Here is a 20,206-nt window from a genome sequence, read left to right as displayed (position 1 = left end):
ATGTTCTACTGCTTTGTTCTAATGCTTATTGTTCAGTTTCTATGTTTGTCATTTACCTGAATGTGGATCAATAAACTCTTATTCTTAGTGGCCACACTATTGGTTGTGTCTAGCATTACGACATCGTGAATGCTATAGACCATGATAAAATAAACTGTGGGCTGTTTCTATACATATCTAAGCCCTTGGATGTGATCAATCATGATCTTCTGCTTAGCAAATTATACAAATACAGTATTCATGGAGTTGCCTACAACTGGTTTAAGTTGTACCTTCCCAGTAGGCAAGAGATGGCAGAAATATGCCATGAAAATGAAAGTTGCTTTTCAGGATTCAGAAGAATTAGTTATGGTGTACCTCAAGATTCCGTGTCAGGTCGTCTGTTTCTGTTGATTTTTATTAATGATTGACCAAACACTTGTCAGCAGCAGAGCTGATGTTCTTTGCAGATTATACTAGCATTTTTATAAGAGGACATAATGAAACTAATTTACAGAGAAGGTCTCAGTGAGAACACTAGAAGCAGGAAGATGGTTTAGAAACAATTGCATTGTGGTAAATGAGAAGAAAATGGGATGTGTGAGCTTTAGTGAGATGAGAGCAAAAGGCAGGAGCAATATACACCCACAATTAGGGGACTGTAGCATTGAACAAACATTATAATCGAAATTTTTAGGAGTTTGTGATCATTTAAAATGAGAAAAATGTGTTTAACTACTGAACAAAAGGTTGGGTACACACTGTTACATCTTCAGAATGCTTAGGATATGCTGTTGCATAGCAAACAAAACTACATAAATATGCACAGCCTGTGAAAATGCAAGTTTCACAAAATAATTAATTTAATTTCAGAGATAAGCAATAAGATTAATGAAAGGGGTTACCAGTAGGGAATCATGTGGAAACAGTTTTCGAATAATTAAAAATTCTGACTCTTCCAGGCTTTTACATATATGAATGTGTGTGTGTAACCTGACATTGTACAGTAAGTGTTCAGTATTAAATGACCAAATTCGTAATTATAAAATTAGAAGTTGGAATGACTTCCATACATAAGTACATGTTGAGGAACTTTATAAGAAAAATGAGTGGTTCCTGTTTTACTTGGAAAAACAAGACGCAGAAGGTAGAGTTAGTTCACACAACTATGGGTGATAATTTTTTAGTAAAACAATTGTGAGATAGAACCATATAAACACAAGTGTTCCTCGGGGGTAGAGTATTGGGTCCAACTGTGTGTGTGTCTATATATACTGACTTTCCAGACAATACAAAATATGCTGATTATAGCAACATCAAAGTCACTGATAAACCACTAGAACTCCTATTTGAGAAAGCTAATGAAACTCTCAAGGATGTCTACAAATGGGCAGTATGGAATAAATGAACACTAAACATAGAGAAAACAAACAGCATTCACATCAGCATAAAGAGTGAACACAATTCTGTACATCAGACATAGGTGATAACTTCATGGATTGTTTATCAAACAGCAAGATTTTAGGTATGAATATTAACTGTAAATTAACATGGAATGAACACACAAATATGTTGGCAAGAAGAATGTCATCATCATGTTTTGCTCTTAGGGTTTTAGCATCAGTTTATAACGGCTAATGTCTTGTAGTGACATTATTCTTATGAACAATCAATTCTTAGTTATGGGATTCTTTTCTGAGGACTGAAGGCACAAAACTTGAACACAGTTTTTAAACGGCAGAAAAGAGACATATGAATAACAACTACTAATAGTAATCAGGATCATTGTAAAGAACTGTTTAAAGAACTTGGTATCCTTACTGCATCAAGTGAGAACATCTACCAATCTGTTGCAAACATCAGGGAAAACATGACTTATTTCACTAACAGTTCTATACATATTCATGGAAAAATAGTCAGTTTGGACTTACATTTACCAAGGAAAAAAAACCCTCAAAACAGCACTTTCTGTAAGGGAATAAAATTGTATGATAAATTACCCAAGCAGATGAAAAAGATTACTAAAATACATCTGCTAAAATGTTCTTCATTAGTAATATGCACTACACAATCAAAGATTATGTAGACTCACAGCAGCAGTTAGTAATGAAATAAGTACACATCTTGTCACATTACACTACTGTAATGCTTTTATTAGATGATCATGTGCCACAATCTATAGTGCATGACAGTAATGTCTTGGCATTGTCCTGAGTTTAACACCTCACTCATCACAATGGGTTGCTGGCTTAGTTTCCCAGGTAGATTGGGAGGGAGGCCACAGGAATGTTCATGGGGTCTGGTAGCATGTCTGTCATCCTGTAGTCAGTTGTCTGGACGGACTGACAGGAGCGCAAGGGGCTCAAGCAGCATGTTTGTAGACCTGGAGACACCAGTGAGTGTCCATAGTGTGTGTAGTGACAGTGTACAGAGATGTGAAGAAACACTGCAAAACCATTTGTGTATTACAATTTATCTTGTCCAAATTCTGTATGAACAAAAGAATATTATACAACAGGGACCAATTGAATGAGGTAGTGGTGGTGTTAAGACACTGACCCAACATTTGGGAGGATGGAGTTTTTTCTCCATCCAGCTCCATTTTGCTTTAGGTTTCCCATGGTTCTCCTAAATCATTTCACACAAACGTGGGAGTGGTTCCTTTACGTAGGGCACAGCCAACCACCTCTCCTATCCTCATAAAGCATACTTATATTTTCTATGTGTATGTGTATTTTTTGAGGCATTTATTTTCATTGTGTTTTGATGGCAAATCCTATATCATTGTAAGATGATCCTTGGATGAATTATTTAAAGAAAAACATCTCATAACATCACATATTCTGCTGTAGAGTGAAAGAATCACTCTGGAAATCTGGAAATAGGGAGGAAACAGGAATTGGTCTGGACATGTGGGGGGGGGGGGGGGCGGCAAAGGAGGGGCAGGTGAGGAGGAAGGAAAACAAAATGAAGGAAAAGGCATCAGAGAAAGTGACAGGTTACAGGTACCACATTAGTAAGCAGTGTGCCAGTATCAGTGCAGAGATGATAGAAGTAGCACAGAGAACATAAGGATGTACAAAGAGGGTAACACCTAATGAAATGTGGAAGTATTAATTCAATTAAAAATAATAAACAAAAAATGGTAAAAAAGGGAAGGAGAGCAATGCGGGGTGAAGGGTCAGATGCAGAGCAACTGGGTGCTGGACATCACCAATGTGCACAAATCTTCTATGCTTATTCATACAGTCTGCCACTCTGGAGGTGGCCATCCCAATATCAAGTGCCAAGCAGTTAACAAGTCAGTTGGTAAATAACTTGGGGAGTTTCACATGTTGCCCTGCCTGCAGGTGGACTGTAGTATGGAACAGTGGGTGGGTGCATGAAACAGCTGGAGTAGAGATTGTGGCCTGGGAGTGTCACATAGTTTGACAAGGAAGTTGCAAAGGTTAGGAAGGTGACAGAAGATGACAGTGGGTGACATGAACAGAGTACTGGGGAGAGGTGTTCTCATTTCAGGGACTGTCTTGGGAAAGTTGTAGATCTTGTGAAGTAATCTATAGAGGTATTTAAGGCCTGAGTGCTACTGCAAAACAAGGAGTGTGCTCCTGACTCTTTTGGAAGTAGGAACAATGCCAGTCAGAGAAGACTGTCAGGGAAATCTGTTTCTGGACAGTCATTGACTTTGTTGTAAGAGAGAAAAATCATGGAAAAAGATTATCAGCGCAGGCTTTGAGGGATATGGATACCATTTACCATGGATACGTATGCTGTAGGGAAGGAATCAGATTGTAAAGCATGTCTGCTGCTGGCATGACCCCATGTTCAGTGTGGATAACATCAGGCATAAAGGGATTTAAGTGGTTATCAATCAATGATACTGACACAGACCACAACTTTCATGGTGGTTTCTACAAAAATCTGGGTTGCAGGGAGGTCCAGGTGACTGTCCTTCACAGTATAATAATGCCACCACAAGCCTGTGCCCCTCTTTAATGCACATATGTTGCAAAGGCATTCTCCCGTGATCTCGTTTATGAAATTATTTCCCAAGAGTCACAAATCTCCAGTAACACTGCTGATTTACCTCCAAAACTGGACAATTTTAATCAATCTCATGAAATGCCAGGTTATAAAAGTGCACTGTGTAGAGGGAGGAGGGGAAGTTAATCTTATTCATTGAAGTCCATCAAACTAGAGAAACATTAGTGGGGATGGAATGAGTCAAGAGGAAATAAACAGACGTACGCAACACTACATACAAAAATGTATCATTAAGACATGCAAGAGGCAATGTGTCAGGAAGAGGTAATGCCATAGATAGAGGAAATGGCTATGAAACATGCAATGTTTCATATAACCACTGAAACTATTCTCTTTCAGAATGCTGCTGTTTAAGTATATTACAAGTACAGACGCAAATAAGTTTTCATGGTACACCATCTGTTTCCTACACACCATCTTCATTAATAAAGGTTTCATCTTTATCACTGTGTTTTTTAAACATATCACAACCTCCTCCTACTAACCACAGAGGAATTATAAAATACTTGCAAGAACTATAAAATAGGCAAAGCATCAACTAAGCATTTGGTAGCAGACTTCCTCCTCCCTTTTTCTGAGAGTAATTTCATAGAAATTTGAGGTGAACTTTGTCTACTCATTTAATGTAGTTTGTGAAATGTTTTGCTAATTTGTAATTCAGTTTGACAACACAGATATATAAGAGTGAAATGATAACAAAGAAGAAAGACACAACATAAGGAGAAGCAGCATTAACATGTAGAAAATAAAAATGTTGGAGTAAAGTGTGTCTAGAAGTAGCACTGAAATTAATTTAACGACAATACCCCACAAAAAATCATTGTATCTGACAAAGGAGGAAACAATACCAAAGACAGAATACAATCACATGAGAGAAATTTCAATATAAATGAACTCTTTTTACCAAGCACGCTTTGTACATTTAAAAAAAAACTGCTTATATTCTACAACAAGAAAACTTTTATTCACGTATATTCATGTATCCATTACATGTTTTAATGGAAACAAGAGTACCGTAATAGACAAATAATGAAGCAAATGCAAATTTAGACTTTTTCAGTGAATCTCGATGATGAAATCTTCTGAGGTTATCATCCGAGCCAAGGTGTTGTTTTGCGGCAATGTTTGAACAAGTTTCTTCTTGTCATCTTCAGGTGAAATGTTGGGCTCGTGTCCGGTCTGGTTCTTTATAGCTGCTGGACCGCCTTGAGTCCACTGACATCTCCGGAAGACTTCATCATTGAGATTCACTGAGAAAGTATCCCCTATGGGGAGGAGATACAGCACAGCTTGAAGATGCTGCAGAAACTTTGTAACAAGAAGGCAAACCTGCTCAGCAGACTAGCCTTCCTGCAACAATGTCGGGACAAGGTATTACTGCTACAGTTCACTCATGTGTGACATCCCACCACCACAACAAGGACATAACACATTTTACAGCATGCTAGCTCGGCCTTGGTGCATGAATGCATATGCATCACAAGGCTTGAACTAGACAAAACAGGTCACACTTTACCTGTATGCCACTTGGAACTGGCATCCAAACTCTCACCTTGCTCATGGGAGTGGGTAGATGGTAACACATTCGCAACCAGTGAACTCTGCAAATGCAAAGCCACTGTAAATGTTGAGTGACTAGGGCCTCCCGTCGGGTAGATCTTTTGCCAGGTGCAAGTCTTTAGATTTGACGCCACTTCGGCGACTTGCACGTCGATGGGGATGAAATGATGATGATTAGGACAACACAACACTCAGTCCCTGAGCAGAGGAAATCTCCAAACCAGCCGGGAATTGAACCTGGACCCTTAGGAATGATATTCTGTCACGCTGACCACTCAGGTACCGGGGGCGGACAAAGCCACTGTGAAACAAGACAAGTTCCACCAACTGCTGGGGGCACAAGTGCAGAACATCGAAACAAAGATTTCAAGGACCATTATCAATTTAAGTGGAAAGGAACTGGATAAGGCAACAACATCAGCACTGTCAAAAGGATTAAATTTTGCACCAGTTCCAGCCACACTACCTAAACGGGAGGTCATTAGTAGTGTCAAGCAGGCCATCGGATGGCTTCTCTCTGACACGGCCAAAGAGGTCAGAAGGGAGACTTGCAGGGTCTTAGAAAATGTAAAAACACCAAAAACCAACATTTCCACAGCTGAATGCAGGGCGATATGTGACCTACGAGAAGACGAAGATATGGTCGTCCTAGTGGCAGACAAAAGAAATGCGACGGTACTGCTAACAAGATCCAGCTTACAACCAAGTGAACAAGGAACCTACATCAGGGGTGACGAGGAAGACAATCTCATTGCAAAAGAAATCGGGAATGGACAAGGGTATGGTTAGAAGGATGTACCCCACAGCACCAACACCACCACACTTGTACAGACTTCTGGAGATACACTATGTTGAATAGTGGAGACCAACTTAGGAAATAGCCAAACACTATGCAGCTACTGAAGCCCCTCGTGGGTCATTGTCCTCATCCTGTCAAAAACTCAATGGAGTTTGTGAAGAGACTATGATGGATGGTCTGGACAAAGATGACATCCTGGCCAGCTTTGATGTCATGACCCTCTTCACATGGGTACCTCTCGAGGACTCGGCATTACTAAGAGGCCACCTCAATGAAGACACATTGGAACTGTTACCCATGCACTCACTACCACATACTTCCAATGTGGTGATAAATTCTACCAACAGATAGACAGAGTGACCATGGGATCCCCCTTGGTACCATGTATCACAAATCTATACATGGAACACTTCAAAGAAATGGCTGTTGAAATGGCGCGCCTGAAACTAAAGGTGTTCTACTGGTATGTGGATGACATGTTTGTGACTGGGCTGAATGGCAAAAAAATCTACAAGAACTTCTTAACCACCTCAATGGCATACATGACAATATTAAATTCCCTAAGGAGGTGGAAGAAAATGAATGTTTGCCTTTCCTCAATATCATGATAAATAAGGAGACTGATGGCACATTAGGTAATTCTGTTTACAGGTAGAAGACACACACCAACTACACCTTAACACCAGTAGCTCCCACCATCCAGCACAACGCAAATCCATGCCGCCACCTTTGTACCCAGAGCACGAGACATATGCGACAAGGCAAGTCTACCTGCCGAACTGCAGTGCTTGAGAAAAAGCTTCCGCAAAAACAGCTTTTCTGAGATGCAGATAAGACACACATTCCAATTGAGCAAGAAGAAGAGAGAAGACATACGTGAAGAAGATACTAAGCTCTTGGTGTTCCTTCCATATGCTGGGCCACCCATGGCAAAGAGAGTCAGGATATTAGAAAAGAGCAACATTAAAACCATCTTTCGCTCATCAGCCAAAATCAAAAATATGCTGGGCTCACTGAAGGATAAACAAGGAATAAAGACACCTGGAGTCTACAGCATCAACTGCGAGTGTGGAAAACAGTACATCGGTCAGACACAGTCATGTATGTTACAGCGCTGCTCAGAACATGTATGGAGCATTTGTCTAGGTGAAATGGAAAAATCTGCAGTCTCAAGGAAACCATATGTTTGATTTCGAACAAAGCTGCTGTCCAGGGTGAACAGGTTCTGGGATTCTATCTTTAAAGAGGCTGTGGAGATATGACTCCATGTTGAGATAGGGGTTTTCAACTTAGCACCGCATAGGATGCTGTGATAACAAAACCACAACAATGTTCCAGTGTGAAAACAGTGCTGGCAGCAGACAGAATGGACAGGTCCCGGCAGGATGCAATGCTCACACCTGCCAGCACGCAGGGAGCCTGCCCCCCTCCCCCTCCCCATCAACACCGGCTGTAAATTCCCCCCCCCCTCCCCCCCAACACCATGGTTTGCGACACCCCTTCCGGAGGCATGCAACTGGCACTGCCAATGCAGATGAGGCAGAGGACCCTGTGGTTCAGCAGCTATAAAGAACCAGACAGGACATGAACCTGACACTTTACCTGAAGATGACAAGTAGGAACCTTGTTGAAACTTTCCCATGGAATGATGCCTTGACTCGGCTGATAACCCAAGAAGACTTCATCATCAGATAATGTAACATTTTGCAAAATTTTTTACTTGAATTTAGGATACATATCTAGGTTGATCAAGCCAAAGCCATTTATTCAAAATAATTTATTCATTCAATAAGTTAAAACTCAGATTCATCATCATTTGTCTGCAGATTACTTTACTATTAATGCTTTGTTGTCAATTGGAAGACACTGTCATGGTCATTCTGTAGTTACACGAATCAACAATTCTTTGCATATTAATATAAAATAATAATAATCCTAACACCACCCTTTATACAAGCAGCAATGAATCAAGCTGTTAAATAATCATCTTGAGGTTGAAGCTCTTCTGTCCATGTTTGTTTTCAAATAGGGCTGTTTTTGGAGAGGGTCCACCATGAACAAAACAAAATTTTTCCTGTTTCTTCTCATTTCCCAGACAAGTTTTGTTGAAGTTTCAGCACCATTAGTGGGTTTTTTATCATCTTTCTATAAAACCAGAAAAATGTACTTTACTACTTGTACACACATAAGTTTGACTTTTTACAATAGTATATACATATCTGACAGACAAAGTTTTGCATGTATACCTTATTATCACATGCTGTGGATTCCCAGGGTTTTGCATCATTTAATGCAGTTATTTTGTTTCACAGTTTGTCATCTGCTTCCATATAAAACTTAATATAGAACAGTTATTTACTTTGAAATTTTATGACTGGGCATGTTACCATTAAATAATACTATATGGAAACACACACAAAATCTTCCATATAGTATTATTTAATGGTAACATGCCCAGTCATAAAATTTCAAAGTAAATAACTGTTCTATATTAAGTTTTATATGGTTTCTTGTACACACACACACACACACACACACACACAGCTACGTAGTATTAGTTATTGGTAAGCATAACCATAATATGCCCAGTTGTAAATTTTCAAAGTAAATAACTGTTCTATATGGTTGCAGAAGACAAACTGTAAAACCCAGAAAATCCACAGTTTGTGGTAACAAGGTATATATACAAAACTTTGTCTGTGTTTTTTTCTCCAAATATGTGTGTACAAGCAGTAAATAGTATTTTTCCTGTTTCATAGATAGATAATTTAAAACCTACTGATGATGCTGAAACTTCAATGAAACATGTCAGGGAAATAAAAATTAAAATCAAAAATCAAAAATTGTGCTTTGATCTTCATTGAGAGGCAGTAAGAAACAGTTTGCTACAGCCAGTCAACTTCTTCAATAACAGAACCAAACAGGGGAAAAAAAAGATTTCCAGGAATTTTCTAAATGGATAATGAACACCAGGAATCAATAATTTACATTCAATAATAATAAGTTGTCATCATCATGTACAAATGCTTCTCTTCACCAGCAAGACAAATAGCCAGAAAGGCAAGACCATGTGAAAACATTTCATGAAATTTCTCACTCTGTTCATGAAAACTACTAGTAAAAATAAAATTAAATTCTATCTTTCTATTTTTTAACAAGAGATCCCCTGCATAATTTAAGCAAAATCCTCATCTCTACCTATAAGGTAACTTTCTAACTGAATTTCAATTGCATGGTTAATAACATTGTCCCAATAGCTGGAAGTGCATGCCAGAAACTCCATGTTGTTATATTCCACAGGATGACTGGTGCAAAAGCAATGTTCTGAAAAAGCAGAGTTGCTCAACTATTATAACTGTGTGTGTGTGTGTGTGTGTGTGTGTGTGTGTGTGTGTGTGTGTGTGTGTGTGTGAAGTTTATGCTCAGTACACCAGTTCTCCACGATCCTGATAGTCTGACCAATTGCTAGGAATTCGATAGAAGCCTGCCTTATTAAAACCAAGGTCATCCTTTATTGATCCTAAAAGGACCCTAATCTTGGATGGTGGTCCAAAAACACATTTCATATCATATTTCGACAAAATGTCACCAATCCTGTTGGAAATGCTTCCTGCGTAAAGCAAAAAGACTGTGAAAGTGCCACCTCGATATTATCATCACTCACCTGGCGCGCAGTTGGTTCAGCCATGTGAACTATGATACACAGTACCCCTTCATGGTGAACCAGGTGGTAGCAATTATCAGCCTGTAGATACAAGTCAGTGTGAGTTGACTTCCTATAAACGGCATGTCCCAATGTACCATAAACCTTCCTCCTGATCAAGACCAAGGGAAGGGAAGGGAAGGGAAGGGAAGGGAAGGGAAGGCAGCCATCACTCTCCACCTTTTTCATGAAACGAATATTTAGGTGGACTGAATTCAGTGAAACCACACAATGAAAGTATTGTCTACACATTTGAAAAACATGTACGTTTCAGTGTCGCTGACTCCAAGCACATTCCTCAGAGTCTTCCCTAAACAAATTGGCAATAACAGGTGACAATGGACTTTCCATCGCAACCCCCTATGTCTGCCTGTAGCACTGGTCATTGAATAAAAAGTAAGTGGAAGTCACCACATGTCAAAATACATTCATTAATTTAACACCAAACCTAAACCCAATTAACTGTAACAAATGAGACAAAGGAACACGAGTGAAGAGAGAGACAACATAAAAACTTACTAAAATATCATAACCATAAACAACAAAAATGATCAGTTTTTGACAATATAATGTAATTGGATAGATAAAAAATCTACTCACCAAGTATCGGCTGAACATGCACATAAATGGAGGTCATACTTATGCAAGCTTTTGGAGCCAGTGGCTTATTTTTCCAGCAGAACGGGAAAGAAGAGGGGTGAAGGAAAAGGGTTAGATTTTGGAAAAGTCACCCAGAACTCCAGGTCAGGGGAGAATTATTGGATGGGATGAGAAGGAAAGACTGATTGTTGGTGACCGCACTGCATGAGATTTGAAAACCTGGCGAGAACCAAGGACATGTAGCATTGGTTACTGCCTGTGGACTTCTGAGGAATGCGCTGCAACATGTCCTTGGTTCTTGCCACCCACACCTGGCCAAAATTTATGTTAATTTCAGGGTCTCAGCACGTCTTCTTGCATATCACCCTGTCTCCCACCTTTAAGCTCTCAAGTTTTCAAATCTCATGCGGTGCAGTCCCCAACGATCAGTCTTTCCTTCTCATCCCATCCAATAATTCTCCCCTGACCTGTGGTTGTCAATTCAGTTACGTCATACAACCATAAAAAATGTTAACCTCTATGGAGAGGAAATGCATCATTTCTTGCAGAGGTCGGATGAACTCCACAGCAGTGGAGAGAGACTGCAATCTGCATTGTCATTTTTGGTGAGGTTTCAAAATCATAATATTGTTCCAATGTTTGCCAAAGTTGTGCATCGTATTAATTCCAATCACATCGAGCAACATGCTGGTTTAGCTGTTGTTTATGTAAGGATCCATTATACTTGTTGACAGATGGATTTTGTTTCCAAGGAATGTTTCAGCTTGATTTATGACAACTTACAGAATTTTGTGTTTTTATTAGAACTGGCTGGATGTTACTTCCTCATCACAGTCTGATAGGGAAATTTTTTCTGTAACTGCCTGGCTTATGGCAAAGTCTGAATGTTTCCATGGCTAAGAGTCTAGTACTATACCTCAACATTCTGGGGCCAATCTCACAAAGAAAGCTTTTGATGCTGCAGCTTCATCTGTGATAGGGAAAGGTTTAAATTTTGCATCACTGCCCAAGTGTTTACCAACTGAATTTATAAATTCTGCTGAACAGGCTGTTTTCAAGCTACCTCCTGATGCTGCAGATGAGTTTAGGAGGGAAGCATGTCATGTGTTGATTGAGGCATGTCAACTCAATAGTAGTATAACAGCAGCTTAGATGGCTGCTTTACATTCACTTAGAGCAGACCTGGACATTGTTATTTTACTTGGGGACAAGAGCAATGCTGCAGTTGAATTGTATGAGCGAGGTTATTTTCAAAAGAGGCAATGTTTACTATCTGATCTGATTCAACATACTGCAGGATCGGTGCTGAGAGAAAGACTAACAACCTCCAGAAGAAAAGTTCCTTGCCTCAGGAGAGTATCATGAACTGTTGTGCCCCCCCCCCCCTCCCCCCAGATTATATTACATCCTGAAGATCCACAAGGAAAGGATTCCTCTTAGGTTCATTGTGAGTAACATTGATGCTCTGACATAGCATATAGCAAAACACCTTGCTACTCTGTAGCACCCACTAGCTGGGTGGAGTGAGCATCATATTAAGAACTTGGCAGATTTCTTATGTCAATTAGAGGGAATGTGTTTGAATGACTCTCTTACTAAGTTTTTGTGCACATCTCTCTCTCTCTCTCTCTCTCTCTCTCTCTCTCTCTCTCTCTCCACTCGTGTTCCTCTGTCTGATTCATTACAGTTAACTGAGGTTAGGTTCGATGTTCATTAATGAATTTATTTTGATGTGTGTTGATTTCCATTTACTTTTTATTAAATGAACAGTACTATGAACTGACAGACGAGGTTACAAAGGGAAGCCTGTTGACGCCTATTATTGCCAATTTGTTTGTGGAAGACCTCAAGGAAAGTGCCTTGGAGTCAGTGGTATTCAAATCTGTATGTTTTTTCAAATATGTAGACAATACTTTTGCTGTGTGGCCTCAGAGTTGTGAGAATTTACACGACTGTTTAGGACATCTGAATTCAATCTACCCGAAAATTCATTTCACAATGGATGTGGAAAAGGATAGCTGCCTTCCCTTCATTGATGTGTTCATCAGGGGGAAGGGTAATGGTACATCAGGACATGCTATTCGTAGGAAGCCAACTCACACTAACTTGTATTTACAGCCTGATAGTTCTCACCATCTGCCCGATAGTTCTCACCATCTGGCTCACATTGAATGCGTACTTTGAACCTTGGTTCACGGGGGTCATTCATTTCAGACACTGAGAGTTAGTCACCTTTAGCAAGAATGGTTTTAGCAAAAGAGAGATCAGACATGCATTGTACTATCAACCAATAACGTGCCAGATGAGGATGATAATAAGAAGGTGGCACTGAAATCTACAGCCTGTTTGCCTTACACAGGAAGCATTTCCAACAGGATTAGTGACATTTTGTGGAAATATGATATGAAATTTATTTTTCGACCACCAACCAAGATTACGGTGCTTTTAGGATCCATAAAAGATTAACTTAGTTTGCTTAAGGCAGGTGTCTATAGTATTTTCTGCAGTTGGGGGCTGTCATACATTGATCAGACCATCAGAACTTGGATGACTGGTATGCTGGGCGCACGTGTCAAACATGATAACAACAGTCAAGAAGTTCTGCTATTGCAGAACATTGCCTTGGCACTGGTCATCAAAATGGTTCAAATGGCTCTGAGCACTTAAGGACATCACACACATCCATGCCCGAGGCAGGATTCGAACCTGCGACTGTAGCAGTCGCGCGATTCCGGACTGAGCGCCTAGAACGCACTGGTCATCCTGTGTAATATAACAAATAGATTCTGGCATACACTTCTGGCTATTGGGATAGTGTTATTAAGCAAGCAGATGAAATTAAATAATGAAGTTACCTTAGAACTAGAGATGGAGGTTTGTACTTAAATTCTGCATGATATCCTGTGTCAAAAAACAGAGGCACAGAGTTAATGCTACCTCACCAGTTGATTGTCAATTTTCACTATTGCTAACTTTTGACCTCGGTCTGTGTGATGGTGCTAGTGTTTACAGTGTGAGTGTGTGTGTGTGTGTGTGTGTGTGTGTGTGTGTGTGTGTGTGTGTGTGTGTGTGTGTGTGTGAGAGAGAGAGAGAGAGAGAGAGAGAGAGAGAGAGAGAGAGAGATTCCTTGCTGCATTTGTGTCTTCAAATTAAATGACAGGGTGTGCACCTGTCAAAACATCGGTGGTTGTCAAAGACAACACCTGGGTGTATTTCCCATAAGTTATCTGAACACTGTATACTCCCAGAGAAACTCAGGTTTGACAAGATTAAAATGCTTAACGCATTTCCTGAAGCAGTCAACATGTAAAGAACAAAACAAAAATACACTAAAATCATGTAAATGCAGAGGACATCAAAATCGTATTCCTTTTTGATGACCTTATGATAATTACACCTTTACTGTAGTTTCTGTACTCAACAGTATTTTAATGGAAAATAAATCTGACGGGGAGTATAAATTGCACAGAGATTGGGTGTACTCTGATTTTAACACCCAGTTTCTGAGCAGTAGAAACTATACAGAAGCTGGCATACAATGCGTGCATTCACATAATTTTAGAAACATTTCAGTGCACATTTTCATTTCAAACTGTTACATACAATGCTTGAGGTGTGCATAAATAATGCAACATACTAATTACAAGTGAATAAATAGTACAGTACCTGTAAGTTATAGTCTTTCATCATTTTAACAAGAGAGTTTTTCAGACCAGGTATTTCCATCCCAGTTTTAATTCTCTGTACCAGTTTTCTTGGATCAATGTAAGTTCCAATTTTCTGTAGGAGGAATGTAATGAATTCTGAAATAAAACCTCTTTGTTACTACTAGCATGTAAATTAGATTAACCATGTGCTTTACAATATCATACTATACCATAATTACACCACTTTTAACAAATTTATACAGAATGTATACAAATAGGGACGAGCCTGTGAACCATATTCAAAAGCTTAAATAAAATTCTTAGCAGCAGTCAATGAAGTAATAATGTGGCATATGACTATCATTTGTCCCCCTCATTCTGTTTGTGAATAATCTTTTAAGAATAACTGCTTGTACAGCTCTGTATCAGCACATATTTCTCAATTTTTGGTTGTTGTGTTGATTAAGTGATGAATACTGGCAGATAGTGATATGGTTCTTGATTCCTAATGGAAGTGGAGAATGAGGAACTGGACAAGGCACAGTGTTGTACACACCATAATGTATTGTGTGTGAAAAAGGTAGGTAGGTAGGTAGGTAGGTAGGTAGGTAGGTAGGTAGGTAGGTAGGTAGGTAGGTAGGTTGGTTGGTTGGTTGGTTGGTTGGTTGGTTGGTTTGTTTGGGGCATAAAGGGACCAAACTATAGGGTCATCAGTCCCTTTTTCCTGACACAAGCAAGGCTCAAGGTACAGAAACACCCAAAGTACGCTTGAGAAAGCAAAAGGGTGGAAAGGAAAGGGGAACCTCACCCAAAAAGAAAATGAATGGAACAAACAAAAAAACAGAAAAAACATAAACCTCATGGAAAAGTAGAAGAAGGTATTAAAACCATAGAGCAGATGTTCTGGGCTGGCTGATCAAGAATAAAAGAGGATAAGCCAGCTACTGCAACACATTAAAATGTCCACCCCCAAAAGACAAGGCGAGGTGAAAACATGTAGGGAAAGGACAACCACCAAGAAAAACAAATGCAAAGAAAGTGCGACAGAGTTAAAATGGAGTGAAGGTGGTGGCCTCAGAGAGAAGGCTAAATGTCCACCCTTAGATGGTATGATAAAAAAAAACCTCATGAATAAAACGTAAAACTAAATCTGCTGTTGAGGCATTGTCGCCCAACACCAAAGGTAGGGTGCAGTGAAGGTTAAAAGTCTGCTGCAGATGGGGGGCTAAAAGTGGGCAGTACAGCAAGATGTGGACAACAGTCAAATTTGAGCCACAGTGACACTGAGGTGGGTCCTCGCGACGAAGGAGGTAGCCATGTGTTAGCCATGTACGGCCAATGCAGAGCCAGCAGAGAACCACAGAGTCCCTGCAAGAGGCCCGCATGGAGGACTTCCACATATTCATAGTCCCCTTAATGGCATGCAGTTTGTTGTGCGTACTGAGATTATGCCATGCCATCTCCCTAAGCCGAAAAACCTTGCGGTGTACGAATGATCGCAGGGCAGTTACGGGGATGCCGATCTCCAGAAGCAATTTCTGTGTAGCCTGTTTGGCTAGCCTGTCAGCAAGTTCATTTCCTGGGATTAAGACATGGCCTGGGGTCCACACAAACATCATGGAACGTCTGGACCATTCCACGGCATAGATGGACCCCTGGATGGTCACTACCAAAGGATGGCAGGGGTAGTACTGGTTGATAGCTTGTAGGCTGCTCAAGGAGTCAATACAGAGAAGAAACAACTTGCCACGGCATGAGCGGATGTGCTCAAGAGCATGAGTCTGGTACCCAAAAACACATCTGATCTTTGTCCAGACTTGGAAAGGTGATGTATGGCACCCAATGCTCAAGACATACCTCTCCCAACATTCCTGTTTTCAACTTCTTATAATCTTGCGAACGCAAGCACCGAGCCATTTAAAAGCTATTAGCTGCTCTCGGGAAGTGTGCCACTTATGTCGCTGTAGAGCTTGCTGATGCTCTTTAATGGCCTCAGCAATTTCCGGTGACCAACAAAGTACTGACTTTCGCCGGGGCCACCCTAAAGAACAAGGGATCATGTTTTCTGCCGCAGACACAATTGTTCTAGTGACCTGCTCAACTACCACATCTATGGTACCATGTGGGGGAGATTCAACGGTGACAGCAGAGGTGAAATCTTCCCAGTCTGCCTTGTTAAAGGCCCATCTTGGTAAACGTTTGGGGGAAAGGCACTGGGGGAGTGACAGGAAGATGGGAAAGGGGTCACTACCACACAAATCATTGTGGACTCTCCAGTGGACAGATGGGAGAAGACCTGGACTGCAGAAGGATAAATCAATGGCCGAGAAAGTACCATGAGCCACACTGAAATGTGTGGGGGCCCCAGTGTTTAAGAGGCACAGGTGGAGTTGAGACAGTAAATTTTTGACAACTCTACCTTGATCAGTAAGCACGATACTACCCCACAAGGGGTTATGGGCATTAAAATCTCCCAAAAGAAGGAAAGGTTTAGGGAGTTGATGAATCAGTGCAGCCAATGCATTCAGCGGTACTGCACCATCTGGAGGAAGATATACATTGCAAACAGTTATTTCCTGTGTCATACATATCCTGACAGTCACAGCATCAAGAGGGGTTTGAAGGGGCACAGGTTCACTGCATACTGAGTTCAGGGCAAGAGGTTGATGGGAGCCTGTTGGCATGAGTAAATTGATTCAGTAGAGGAAGAGCTATCACAAGGTGCACTGATAGCACACTTAGATGCACTGGAAGGGGATGATTTCGATAAGAGTTACTCATAGAGGACTCTAAGCTGGGGCAGTCCGTCAATTTAGCCACATTCAAACAATGAAAAATCCATGATGGAATGTAACAATATTATCAAAAGTATAGGTGCTACTCACCATATAGCACAGATGATGAGTCACAGATAGGCACAACAAAAACACTATCACATAATAAACTATTGGCCAACAAGGCCTTTGTCAAAAATAAACACACACACACACACACACACACACACACACACACAAATGCAACTCTCTCACACACATGACCACAGTCTCAGCCAGCTGAAGCCAGTCTGCATTTCTGTGTGTGTGTGTGTGTGTGTGTGTGTGTGTGTGTGTGTGTGTGTGTGTGTGAGTGACAGACTTTTTGCTGTGCCTATCTGTGTCTCAGCATATCTGCTATGTCATGAGTAGCGACAGTTCTTTTCATAATATAATTTAGCCACATTGAAGGAGAAAGCATTGCATTTACAGGGAAGTGATATGGAGAAAATGGAACATTATTTAGAAGAATAAGCAAAATTGCTTATCCCTCCCGGACTACTGCCAGCAGCTCTGATAACACAGGATAGGACTTCCACTGAAAATGAACTTTTGTTGTATAAGAAACAATATCGAGTTCCACATCACCTTCAATCAGGAATGGGAGAGTTTACAACTCAGCAGCTCTGTGATGGGATTATAAAATAAATTACCAGCCCTTGTGAGGCGCCTATGGTAGCTGTACCCAAGTAAAAGCACACATGGGAATAAGGCATGTCAGTGCACAGTCACAGGTCTAGTGCCAAGTATTAAGGAAATTTTGTATAACCTAGGGCAATACCAATATTTAACAACTACTATCTGCAAAGCAGGTACCATCAGTTGAAAGTAGGATCAAAGGATCAACCAAGACCACATTTATGATTCAATTCAGCCATTACCAATACCATCAAATTTCACTCGAATTTAATAAATGTGCCAGTAACTTTCCAGTACATGTTACAGGGGGTGCATGAAACCCAGGCAGTGCATGGTGTACTTTGATCATAGTATCGTGTTTTTCAAGGATAGCAATGAAAAAGTAGTGTGGTTACAGAAAGTGTTTAGTCAGCTATGAGCACCACAGATAACACTAAATTTGGGGAAATGTCATTCTGATCTATAGAAAGTTTGCAATTAGACCATATTATCAGTCAAGATAGTGTACAAACAGATCTTGGCTCTTACTAGCTGCGCAGGAATTTCCTAATACTTAACAGTAAATGAGCAGCGCTCCATTTTAACTTGTGCTGAAATTTACAGAAATAGCAAGACATCTCGCACAACCCTTAGAGAAGGAGTATGCTCCATTGCACAATGGGTACCAAAGAAACTTTTGTGGGGTTGAAAGATGACCACTCATCCTTTCTCTTATTTCTGAATTAGTGGTAGTAGTTTACACTGTCATGCCATGGTAGCATCCACATCTTAGGGTGTGTGTTAAGGATTCAAGCCAGTAATGGATTGCCCAGCAGCAAAATGGCTTATGGGACTGAAGGTGGTTACTACAAGAAGACAGAAAGAGTGGATTATTTGGAAAGATGGGAAAAATTCTCCACAACACCAAGAGCAGATGGTCTTCTACCCACCAGCTAAAACATGGGCACTGCTTGGTAATGTCATGGACTACCTTGGGCACTGGATTTCTGGGGCCTATCAGACATCCCGCCAATATGGCATGGCACATAGGTCATACAGAGCGTACTGTCAAAGATTGTTGTCAAGAACACCAATGGCACACCAGACTGCAACAGCCTAACATGTCAATAGTCACAGAATATTGCCTGTAGGAATTACACAGAATGGATTATGACCACATTAAGGTTCTGACACAGATGTCTAACTTCTGGGACTGTGTCGTTAAAGAATCTATCCAAATTTGTGTAAGGGAACACCTAATCATGATAGGGACTATATCCTTAGTAAGGCCTGTGAATGTGCAGTTAATCAGATTAAGAAGAGGAAGGAGATATCCCAAAATGAACTGACTTTGGGGACAGTCAGGGCTACAGCAGAGAGGCTGTTAGCATGTGTCCCTGGGCATGAAGAAGAGGAAAGAGCAACATGTTGGTGGGTTGAGGAGGAGGGGAAATGCTAAGAGTGTCACCACCCCTGGCTGCAGACTGCAGACAGAGTAGCAGGTTGGAGGGTGGGAGGGAAGAACATTCAATTGTGAACTGTATCATCATGAATTATGCCAGGAGAAGCTGTAGAATCACATTGCACACTTGCAGTAAGACTGGAATCTCCATTGAACATTTTATCAAGTGTATATTTATAAACACTATCTGCTTTATGGTAGATGTCCCCACAAAGAAGACAATGCTGCGAACACGTCAGTCGGTATATGTTGTGAGGAACATGGTATGAGCGTCTGCCCTTAACTTTCTTCTTCTTCTTCTTCTTCTTCTTCTTCTTCTATGGCTCCACAGTTCATTGTGAACCTTGGCCTCTTCAAATGAATAAAAGTAGGTTTTGTTAATAGGTTAGGGTGAATGCTTGAAAGTGGATATATGGGAAAGATTTTGCAGTAGGGCAGATCACAATGATAGGCTCCTTGATACAAGGCTGGTGATTTTGTAATTCAGCACAAGTTGACTAGATGCTGCAAATTATTGGTGGAGAACAGAGGAAAGTTTGGATATTTCAGAAGATACACATTTAATTTATTTTAAAGAGCTCATAAGTAAGTTGTAATAATGATGGTGATGCAAATTTACAGTGATTCCAGAGGCTATTACCTGGTTTTTCAAGAGAATACTGGATCAAATCTTCCCATAGTTCATTGTCATTGTGTTCTTTACAGAAATTAATTGCACGATCTATATCATTCAGCTGTTGCATAATTATGTTAAGAGCCTGTTTAGGTCTTCCAATTCGTCCTTGAAAACAAATAAGAATTGACAGTGTTTAAACCTTTAACATGAGAATAACAAAAAATAAATTATTTGCAGAATAATAAGTTCAAAATAAATGATTTATTCACACAAAAGAGTGAAGTCAAAAATGTCTTATACTGACACCATCAAGTATATGCTCAGATTGTCATCTAACAGTGTACCTTCATCCTCCCTTTTACATC

At 40.3% G+C, this 20,206-nt stretch overlaps 1 protein-coding gene across 2 annotated transcripts in view; it reads right to left on the bottom strand.

The window, feature by feature from the left end:
- Positions 1 to 20,206, bottom strand: part of LOC124722938 (vacuolar protein sorting-associated protein 41 homolog) — a 145,768-nt gene that overhangs the window by 12,265 nt on the left and 113,297 nt on the right. For both annotated transcript variants that reach the window (XM_047248101.1, XM_047248099.1), the window contains exons 14-15: positions 19,866 to 20,006; positions 14,352 to 14,488 (exon numbers count right to left, since the gene is read on the bottom strand). In XM_047248101.1, coding sequence (XP_047104057.1) covers positions 14,352 to 14,488; positions 19,866 to 20,006 — 278 coding nt within the window. The remainder of the gene's footprint in view (positions 1 to 14,351; positions 14,489 to 19,865; positions 20,007 to 20,206) is intronic.

The sequence above is a fragment of the Schistocerca piceifrons genome, chromosome X (assembly GCF_021461385.2).
Source record: "Schistocerca piceifrons isolate TAMUIC-IGC-003096 chromosome X, iqSchPice1.1, whole genome shotgun sequence".
Classification (NCBI taxonomy): Eukaryota; Metazoa; Arthropoda; class Insecta; order Orthoptera; family Acrididae; genus Schistocerca; species Schistocerca piceifrons.
Note: the sequence above shows the minus strand (reverse complement) of the source record. Positions and strands in the feature narration are given on the sequence as shown.